This window comes from Bos taurus, chromosome 10, assembly GCF_002263795.3.
Source record: "Bos taurus isolate L1 Dominette 01449 registration number 42190680 breed Hereford chromosome 10, ARS-UCD2.0, whole genome shotgun sequence".
NCBI classification, from domain to species: Eukaryota; Metazoa; Chordata; class Mammalia; order Artiodactyla; family Bovidae; genus Bos; species Bos taurus.
The window spans coordinates 76,638,565-76,649,276 of record NC_037337.1 but is presented as its reverse complement, the minus strand read 5'-3'; the positions used below and the strand labels follow the sequence as shown (position 1 = coordinate 76,649,276).

At 43.6% G+C, this 10,712-nt stretch overlaps 1 protein-coding gene across 7 annotated transcripts in view; it reads left to right on the top strand.

Annotated features, from left to right (window-relative positions):
- Positions 1–107: 107 nt before the first annotated feature.
- Positions 108–10,712, top strand: part of ZBTB25 (zinc finger and BTB domain containing 25) — a 34,713-nt gene continuing 24,108 nt past the window's right edge. For 6 of the 7 annotated variants that reach the window (XM_059890569.1, XM_059890570.1, XM_059890567.1 and 3 more), the window contains exon 1: positions 108–388. In XM_059890569.1, coding sequence (XP_059746552.1) covers positions 279–388 — 110 coding nt within the window. In that variant the 5' untranslated portion in view covers positions 108–278. Of the gene's footprint in view, positions 389–788; positions 1,088–10,712 lie in introns of those variants that run through there. The other variant, NM_001164023.1, reaches the window with a different exon arrangement.

Sequence of the window (10,712 nt, the reverse complement as noted above, 5' to 3'; positions counted from 1 at the left end):
AGCCGGCCCCGCTTACGCGGCGACTCCGGGTCTGCCCACCAGTTCGCTGCGGCGTCCGCCAGCCTTCCCCTCCCTCTCGACCGCCCACCCACTCCGCCGCTGGCTGCTAGGGGCACCCGCGGTCGCCTGTTTGTTGCAACAAGTTTCTGCGTCGGGCTCCGAGGAGGCTGGCGCAACCCGCACCGCGGGGGCCGGCGCGGCGGCGGCCTGACCACCCCTCTCGCCCCTTTCCCAAGGGTAGGCTTGGGACCTCCTCCTCCTCCTGTTTGCACAGCTGGATGGGACTGGGCTCCTCCCGGCTCCCCAAGGGCAGGCTGCTGCTTTCCCACTCCGTCCAGATGTCAGAGCCCGGCCCCAGAGGGCCCAGCAGCTGGGACCCTCCCTCACAGTACGTTTCTAGCGTTTGGGGGGCGCCGGAACCCTCGTCCAGTCCCGTGCGCTACCGGTCGGTTCAGGGTCGCCCATTCCCCGCACCTCCCCCACGCCTGCCTTCCGTGGGCCTGTCCGCCTCTGGCCTTGAGTCACTTCCCCCGCCATGCCCCACCCCGCCCGACCGCCTCCCCTCGTAGGCTCCCGGGGCTTAAGCTTCCCTGGCCCCGCGCCCTCACTCCTCTTCCCGCGAAGACGCGGGTGCACCCTTTCCCGCCCCCATCTCTGAATTGAGGTGGTGCCTGTGTTTTTGCACACCCTGGGGAAAGTCCCCGGGTCACGCGGTTGTGTGTGGGGGAGCCTGTGACGCTCAGGTTGGTCTCCACGCTTCCGCCTACAGAGTCACGACTAGCAACCGTGGTGAAGGCACCCGGAGAGCGGGCCGACCCCCGCCAAGCCAGTTGAGCTGGCGGGCGAGCGGGCGGGACGGCGCGCACGTATGCACGCACGCACGCACACTTCGGCCCCCGCGCCTCTGGTTCCTCAGCTACAAGGGGCGCGGTCACGTGGGGCCCTTCGCCGGGCGGCTGGCGCGGGAAGCCGCGCGAGAGCGGGCCGCGGGGTGCGTGAGCCGGCGCCGCCGCGTGACGTACGCGGCGCGGGAGGCGCCCCTCCCGCACGGAGAAGTCGGCCGCCTGCCTGCCGCGGCGGCCTCTGGGTAAGCGACGCGGCCCGGCCCCTGTGGGCTGCCCCGGGCTCAGTCCCTCCCGCCGCGAGCCGCCTGGGGCGGCGGCCTGCAGCTGCGCCGGTCGCGGGACAGATGCAAGTAGCTGGGGAGATGGGTGTTTCTGGTCCGTTTGAGATGTCAATCAGGGCACTGGAGGAAAATGGCAACCGTCAGTGAAAGCTGGGCGGAGGATGTCCAGAGCGGCCTTTGCCCACACCACCCGGCCGCCGGGCCCGACGCAGGCCGGGACTGGGCTCCGGGGCGCTTCAAAGGGACGGAGACCTTCCGCCTGGGGATCCCGGGGCGACTTGGCGCGGGAAGCCCCTACGGGCCTGCGGCATTCCCCAGGCTGCTGCACCCTCGACCCCTCTCGCCAGTGGGCGGGTCTCCAGGTGCCACTTGCGGAATGCTTCAGGCACTGTCCTGCGTCTCCCCTCCACAGCCCCGTTTGTGATTACCCCGTCTCTAGGGCAAGAATTCCCCCTCATCTCCATAATTCTTTTTTCAGATTATTTTAATCTCATTCTAAGTCAGTTTTTCTTTTTAAAGCCTGCTCCATCTATCGCTGACTTCTTCAGCACTATTTGGAGAAATCAAGCTGATGTCAAATTGCTTAGGCAGCGCCTAAGCGCTGTACCTGGAAATTGACAGCAGCTAACATGTTTCAGGCAATGGCACCCCACTCCAGTACTCTTGCCTGGAAAATCCATGGACGGAGGAGCCTGGTAGGCTGCAGTCCATGGGGTCGCTAAGAGTCGGACACGTCTGAGCGACTTCACTTTCACTTTTCTCTTTCATTTGTTGGAGAAGGCAATGGCAACCCACTCCAGTATTCTTGCCTGGAGAATCCCAGGGACAGCGGAGCCTGGTGGGCTTCCGTCTGTGGGGTCGCACAGAGTCGGACACGACTGAAGCGACTTAGCAGCAGCAGCAGCAACATGTTTGATAAATTAACGCCCCGGTTCCCCCCAGTGGCATGCATTCTCTTGAGACTCCTCTTTGGCAAAGCTGTTATTCTCACAGGATTTTGTGAAGTATGTAAAGTACACCTTAGAATAACAAGTCTTAAAGCCGAAAGGGGCCTAATAGAAAATGCAGTTCATCCCTCTCATTTTACAGGTGAGGACACCAGGCCAAAAGACTGGCTTGATCGAAGTCCTATACCTCTTCAATAACTAGATTCCAGGGCTCTAGATGTCTTGGTCTTCACAGTCCTCACCACACCAGGAGTACGATGCCTATTTAACCCACTCACTGTAGAGACTTATATGCTAGAGGTGATTATACTTGATTCCGATTATTGAGAAATCAGACTTGGCTAGTGTGATGACTCTGGCATCTTAAGGAATGTGGTTGGCACTATTTCTAGGTGGAATAGACTGCCTATTAATGTACTTTGAGCTCAAAGCTCCTCCCCCTCCCCCACACAAAAACATTGAGCTCTATTTTCTGCAAGAATAACCAAGATGTGCAGCATTAGTTGCTTCCTTGGGTAAAGGCACCAGAGATCACTTTGGCAATCTGAATGTGCTTTAATTCAGAGTGAACTATTAATCCATTATCAGACGTCAGCTCTCTAATAGGGAACAAAACAGTGATGGGATAGGAAGCAGAATAGATGAGTTCTGATGGCTGGGAGGTTTTCAGGAACCAATAGAACATCACAGGGATAGTCAGCAAGAAGACAGGAGGGGACCGCACATAATTTGCTACACCTTTTCTCCCAGCGCAGCTCTGAATGTCTTATTTGGAGGTAGCAGAGATGGATTTGGTCCTTGTTTATTGAGTAAACAGCCCAACAGCAACCTGCAGTGGCCCGCTGCTCTTTCATAGATGAATTATGAATACTTAGCAAAATGGAGGTAGTATTGTCTCCCATCTTACAAGCGAGGAAACAAGCTCAGAAAGGTTTACCTGGCTTCAATGATGCTGTCATTTGCAGTAGAATTCAAGGCTAAATCACTTTATCTCCCAAGTTTGGTCAGTGCTCTTTTGCATTAGATCTTGCTACCACTTCAAGCCAGGAAGGGGATGAGTGAATCGCCTGTGGCTGATTTATTGGCGCCTGTGGTTGCCCAGAGAGGCTGAGCAGGACTTTCAGCTGCCCTCTACGCCTTAGAAAGTAGAGCTGTGTGCTTCCACCCTATCTCCTGAGGGGAGTGCGGAGGAGCCAGGCTGTCTAGCTGGGGAGGAGGGGCCCAAGTGCCTTGGCCATAAATTATCCTGGTCAGGGCTGTGCTGGGAAGTGTTGCATAATGCCCTCCCCAACACTGAACCAAAGTGATTTATTTACTATGGTCCGTAGATGGTGCTTGACCATCTTGTTAAAGAAAAACTTGTACATTTTAGTAATAAAGGCCAGAAAAGAGTTGGGGGTTTTATATTATTGCAGGTTTTTTCCTTGTCTTAAAAAGCAGTGCAGGTGCTCTTATCTTGATAAATTATAAAGTACTTCTATACCACTTCCTGTGCCCCCTTTCTGCTTATTTATTCCAAATTGCATGTGAACTTCAGTCTCTTGAGAAAAGAATGCTAAGAAAAATACTGTTCCAGTTTATAGTTACCAGCACAGGCTGTGGAGTCAAATATAGCTTTTGATCCCCACTTTGTACTATTTGCTTGTTGTATGTCCTAAGCCTAGGTTTTTTCTTATCTGTAAAGTGGAAATAGAAATAATACATATAGTCATGGTGTGGATTAAAACAGATAGTGTACATACAGCATTTAGCACAAGGCCTTAAACATACTATTTACTCTATAATAATAGCTATTAATAACTGTAACAACATTTCTTCTAGGCTAGAAAAGATATTGCTGCTTGAATTTGCTTAGGGAGAGTGGAGGAAGAGGAAAGAAAGTGTTTGAAGCAAACAGTAGTTTCAGGATTATTGGTTGAATTTATTAACACATCTGCTTTCCTTTTCTAGCAGGATTTTTTTTTTTTTTTTTCTTTTTTAATCTTACCTGGAGAAAATGTGTTTATAGTGTTAAGTTAGTTATTTTTGAATATTTTTCAATTCATTATTTCCCTGGTTACAAGTCAATCATACAATGGCTCTTTAATTCCTCCTGAGAAATCCTAGGCACTTTAAGCAAAGGGTTTCATTAACGCATGTGGATAATGTGTGTGTGGAACATTGCGTGGCAGAGGAAGCGTTGGTTCGCCTATATTCAGAAGTTATAATCATTCTTGTTTGTACTGTGTTCCAGGTCTGTACCAGCGTTGTTGTTTTCCAGTTTTCTCCAGCTTTTTCTTTCAGAAATGCAGACTTCATTTTTTTTTTAGTGGACCAAGAGGAAACTTTTCCTTTACAGGGTTCTGATATTTTTAAGATCCAGGAGCAGTTTGCACTCACCGGTGTTAGCTTTCACGTTTGCCTGGCATTGCGGCTTTATCAGGCATCCCACGCGTTGGTTAGATGGGGGTAGAGATGTAGAAGGCTGGCTGTGTCTACCAACAGGCAGCAGGCCCCAAACTAACGTTTCCCCTGTTCCGTTAAAGGTTTCTAGAGCTTAACTGCTCTTCCTGTACCATCTACTGCGTCTGCTCCTTGCCCTCTTCTCTTACATTCTCAGGGAGATTTTCATTAGCAAATGCCTAGAATTACTGCAGGGTTTACCTCACACAATAATTTTCAGATTTTGAAATTTCCCTGTCATTTTCAGATACTATAAAAATAGATATAATAGTGTCTGAGAGAGTAAATATACCTCTTTTTCCTAAGTAGTTTTAAAAAGGAAGTTTGAAAATGATGTGTTCTTCATCTGCCCCCAAGACCCATACTACTTTGGAAATATGTGTTTCTTGATCTGGCAAATTTTTAGTTTACAGTTAAAATTAGAATTACAGTGGTTGATTTTGGTTCATTTAATGTAATTCGTATAATTCCCACATTTTAAGCCCTTCTTGTGAAATAGCTTTTCTCTGTAATTTTAGTGTGTGAAATAGTCTCTTGGATTTCCTGGGTCCCTTGTTCTTCTAATGCAGTGGTTCTTAATTGAGGCATTATATTAGAATCACCTGTATGTTAGTCACTCAGTCGTGTCCAGCTCTTTGTTACCCCACGGGCTGTAGCCTGCCAGGCTCCCCTGTCCGTGAAATTCTCCAGGCAAGAGATACTGAAGTGGGTTGCTGTTACCTTCTCCAGGAATCACCTGAGGAGGCTAAAAAAGGCTCTGTGCCTCACCCTCAGCAGTTCTGTTTGGGTTAATCTGGAGTAGGACTCAGACATCAGTACAGCTCTGCATAGAAGGTTTTACAATGCGGTTAGAGCCACTATTCTGGGGTGAAATGATTTCTGCAAACATTCTTTCTCTTGGTTATAAAACATTACACTGCCACAATCATGTGAAGGTAAATTAAAAAGTTAAAATCATTGTATAAAGTCTTAGTAAGTAGCACTTTGGATATTTCTGCTTTTACCTTTGTATTTATAGCCATGAGTAAGTATCTCAAAAAAGCTGTACACATTCCTAGGCCAACTTTCCTGTCTCCGTGTCTTAATAATTAATAATAAAGTTACACTGGTAGAAACCACAAAGAAAATAAGTGTTTTCCAGAGAAACAGATGTCTTACTCCTTTTGTTTATTCTTTTATTGAAGAGTCTTATAGCCTGCCAGAATGAAAACTTGCATATTGTAGGACATTATTCTGGCTGTCATAGGTCTGAGAGTCCAGATCTGAGAGTCCAGTCTGTCTATTATAAAATATTTTTTTTAGTAAATTCAAAGATGTTGGATATCAAGCTAACGTTGAAACTGTTCTAGCTTACTTAGATTGAGCTAATCCAGAGTTATTACAGTCTAGTAAGTAAACATTTTTTTGTAGTCTCTTAAATATCAGTGCTATTATTATAAATATCGCTTTGATAACAGATAAACCATTTTAAGATGTAGCAGCATTACATTTGGCTATGCATTTGTAAATATAATGGTAAGTTATTTTATTGCCACCTCTCACATTTTAAATCTCCACGAAAATTTCTCACATGTAACTTCTAAGATGTTTCTGTACACATAGGAAACTTTGACTCTTCCATATACTAAAGAAAATCAAATAAGTAGGCCAAAAATGATGAACAAAGGCTATATTAAAAGCCTCTCTAATAATTTGTAAAGTGAGTTGTATTGGAAAACGTCCTGAATTAACTATGTGATGTTTTGGTTCTATTAACATGAGGTAAAGTCTGGTTGTGCTGCCTTAAAACATGAAATGTCTATAATGCAAACAAGTTTGAATGAACTTATATATATATATATATATGACTTTATTTAACATATTTGAGTTTATTTCATTTTATAAACATGAAACATTTATCCCCTTATTTGATTCAATATATTTGCAAAATCTGCCATCAGTATATATGTTGATAGTTCTAGATGGGGATTTTGAAGAAAGGGTACTGAGTTTGAGGTCAGACTTGAAGTTCTGCCAGTACCATTTAACAGGTAGTTATCTGATTTTGGTTACCTTTCCTGCCTTCTCTGAGCTTATGGTTTCTTAACCTGAAAATGGAAATAATACAGGATCTGCTTTAGTACCTCACAGAATCAAAAAAAGATAGTGTAGGAGAGAGGTTCTCAAAGTGTGGTCCATGGACACCTTGAAGTTTCCTGAATTTCTTTCAGCGGTTTACAAGTATCTCGCTTTTGCCAAGGCAATTTCTCTTAATACATTTGAACCAAAACATCATGTGGCAATAGATTGATTGAAAAGGCAGAGAAAAGAATCCAGCTATAGTTTTTAAAGCCAGGTATTAAAGAAGATTGCAAAATATAAGTGCCACCCTTCACAGTGGATAAGAATCTACCTACCTAGTACAGGGGACACAGGTTCAATCCCTAGTCTTGGAAGATTCCACGTGCTGCAGAGCATCTAAGCCCACAGGCTGCCAACTACTAAACCCATGCTCTAGAGCCCTTAAGCCGCAACTACTGAGACTGTGCCACAACTACTGAAGCCCACATGCCCCAGAGCCCACGAGCTGCAACTTCTGAGCCCACATGCTGCAAATACTGAAGCCCAAGTGCCTGGAGTCTGTGTTCCGCAACAAGAGAAGCCCACGCACTGCAACGAAGAGTAGCCCCAGCCTGCCGCAACTAGGGAAAGCCCACACATGTACACAGAAAGCAGTGAAGACCCAGTGCAGCCAAAAATAAGTATTTAAAAACCGATGCCACCCATCTCACTTAAAAGAGTTATGTTTGAGAATGTGTGTTACTTATATTAATATGTAATGGGTTTATTGTTATTTCAAACATTAAAATTTAAAAAATTTCTCATTCTAATTCTGAATATGATAGTGATGAACATAACCCACATAACAGCCCTTAGTACTTTTCTTAAGAGTGTAGATGGATCTGAAGAACAAAACTTTTTAGAACAGCTAATAAAGGGTAATGACTGAGTAGTTCTGTCAGGAAAATTCTGCAAGTGAAAATTGTAAAGTTGAAAAAAAGTTTGAAAACGACTATATGGCATTACAGAGCGACAAAAAAGCAAGCAGAAACTGGAATGAGATCTATACTTGGAAGAATGGAACCGTTGTGAATAATTTTCCATTTTTATGGCTTTTAGCCTGAGAAAGGCCCAAGTTGGGGACATGAGGACATGCCTAAAACTGTGATAGTAATCTGTAGTCTTACTTGCTTGAAGAAAAGAGGACAGAGTTCAGAGTGACCACATAGGTAGAAAGTAGGGAGGAAAATCCTAGAAAGGTTGTCGAGGGGACCCCCAAATAATGTGTATAAACTCAGCTTAAATCTCTTGCCAACCCTGAAATGTATATGTGTGTTGAGCAGCCTCCAAACAGCACACCTAACACAGAAAAAACCCCAAACCATAGTGGAGGCAGAACTTGGGAGTTTAAGTTCAGCCTAGTTAATTTGCAAAAACAAAACAAAAAAACATTGGTGCTGTTGGGAAGAATATTGTAGTACCTAGAGTCTTTAGTAATGACAGTGTCTAAGATATTATCCAAGATGATGAGACACATGAAGAAACAGGAAACCATCATCCTAATTGAGATTGACCCCAAGATGACCCAGAGGTTGCATTTAGCTGAGAAGATTTAAAGCAACTACTGTAACTGCTGAAGGATATAAAGGAAAATAAGGTCATAATATGTGAATAAACTGGAAATCTCAGCAGAGAAATAGAAACTTAGAAAAAAATGAGATGAAAATTTTAGTCCTGAAACTATATCTGAGATTAAAAAATGGGTTAACAGGAATGATGAACTTGAAGATAGGTAAATGGAAATGATCTTATCTGAAGCAGAAAGAGAAATGACTGTGTGTGAAAGTTCTCTGTAAACTTCAACACTCTATATTAACAGATCAGATCAGTCGCTCAGTCGTGTCCGACTCTTTGCGACCCCATAATGGGTTTCTTTCAAGGCCTAAGCTTACCTCTTTCCTCTGCATATGGACTGACATCATAGTTTGTAAATTGGTGCCATCGAGATTCTCTCTCCTTAGCTCAGCTTTGTGCTTTCCACAATCAAAAAAAAAAATCCTTTTTTTCCTCCACAGCTCACTGCTGCATTTATACTTTTGATTCTGTTCTTTCCAGCTTCTAGAGATTCTACCCCTCTTCAGCCTGGAAGACTTTGATCTGCCCTTCCCTCAATATCCTGTTCTATCTGTACCTATCCTCAATGGCCTCTGCTTTCTAACATTCTAACATCCCCCTGCAATCAGATACTTTGCTCTTTCCCAGAGTGTTGAGGGAGGTCACCAGAAACCTTGGTCAGCACACTTGGGGGGTGTTTGTAATAGGTCTCTGCCCCATGTTTCTCAGCCACTTCTTTCATCAAGGTTTCTTGCCTTTTCTTGTGTTAGTCGCTGAGTCGTGTCTGACTTTTTGTGACCCCATGGACTGTCGCCTGCCAGGCTCCTCTGTCCATGAGGTTCTCCAGGCAAGAATACTGGAGTGGGTTGCCATTCCCTTCAAAGCATCCACCTTTTCTTTACCTCCCTCAATAACAATATATTTTCTTACTTCTCTTCATCTGTCTAGCTGTATCCATGTTTCTCAAGGATTCATTTCTACTTTTTTCATATTTTTTTACTTGGTAATCCCATCCATTCCTGGTGACTTCAACCCAGTTATTTTGGAGGACCTCCTCTCCAGTGCTGCCTGTATCTCCACTGGTAACTAAACATTTCTACTCAGTTGTCCTAGGGTGACACCTCAAACTCACTGTATCCAAAATGAAGCTTCTCTCTCACCAAGCCAGTTTCCGTGCCTCTCCTCTGGCATTCTGCTATACTACCTGTATATCAACACCTTGCACGTGGCAGTTACTCTGCAAAAAGGATCCTGAGGAAGGAATGAATTCTTCCAGTTGCCCAAGCTGGAATTCTGAAACTCACTTTTGATTTGATCTTCTCTGTGACTGACCACATCCAATTCTCTGCTGATGCTTGTCAGTTCTCCATCTGGTATATCTTCTTGTATTCCTTTCTTCATTCCCACTGCCATTATTTGGATGTTACAAAAGACTACTTGCTGATCTTTATTGCTCCATGCCTTTTCTTTGTTAATCTTTTATATTTGTTGCTAGTAGAGCAGTCTTGATTCTCAGGCCTAATGATCATGATTTTACTCATTCTGGTTTTTTTCCTGCCTGGAATGCTCTGTTCACCTCCATTTTCATCTAAATCCAGTTCAAATGGTTTATTTCTCATTGGGTTTCCTGTCATTTATCTCCCCCTCCTGCTGTCCAATTGCTCTTATGGCACTTACCACTTTTGCTTCATGTCATAATTGCTCTTTTTTATGTTTTGTCTCCCCTGTTAGCTTATTGACTGCAACATCATTGTAATTTTTTTCTGTCCCTGTGCCTTGTATGGTGCATGCTTTCAAATACTTTCCTTTATTAAATTTCTCTTCACAAAGTATTTGTTTGATGAGTGAATTTAACTGTTATTCATAGACCATTAACCACACATTTTTATATATGTGGCTTTTTAGTGTGTGCTATTTTCATTTCTACATGGTTCAATAGTTCACTATACTAATGCACTATTTATATACACCATATGTATATATATATGTATGTATGTGTATATATATATAGAGAGAGAGAGAGAGAGAGAGATAGAGTGAACTGTTGAAAATGTTTTCGATCCAAGGCATGTGTTTTGGAGACAGTTTGTAAGACTGGTTTAAAGTACTTCAACCTTAACTATTTTATTGAATCTAAGACTTGTTTTTCACATATTGAAATATCCAATATAGAGTTTTAATTTGGTTTTTTAATCTCCTTATAAATTGGTGGTATTTTAGAATCAGGGAAATGTGGTAAATACAATAAATAATGACTTGATTAATTGGCCTTTTGGAACAATACCCACAACTTGGATTTTTTATTATGTTTTTAGAGGATAGGCTCAGGTCACTGTAGTTTCTGTTATCTTAATTTCTTATTTTATTTCTGCTTAAAAGCTTTTAAAATGAGATAGAAAGGGATATGGGTTTTGTTCTGTTACTCGAGGGAGGACCAGGGGGAAGCTATTATGTTTGAATTAGAATTTTTTAAAGTAGTATGTGAATATAGAGTTAAAAGATGTTTTAGGATTCTTAAAGTATAATACTATTCATATAAAAAC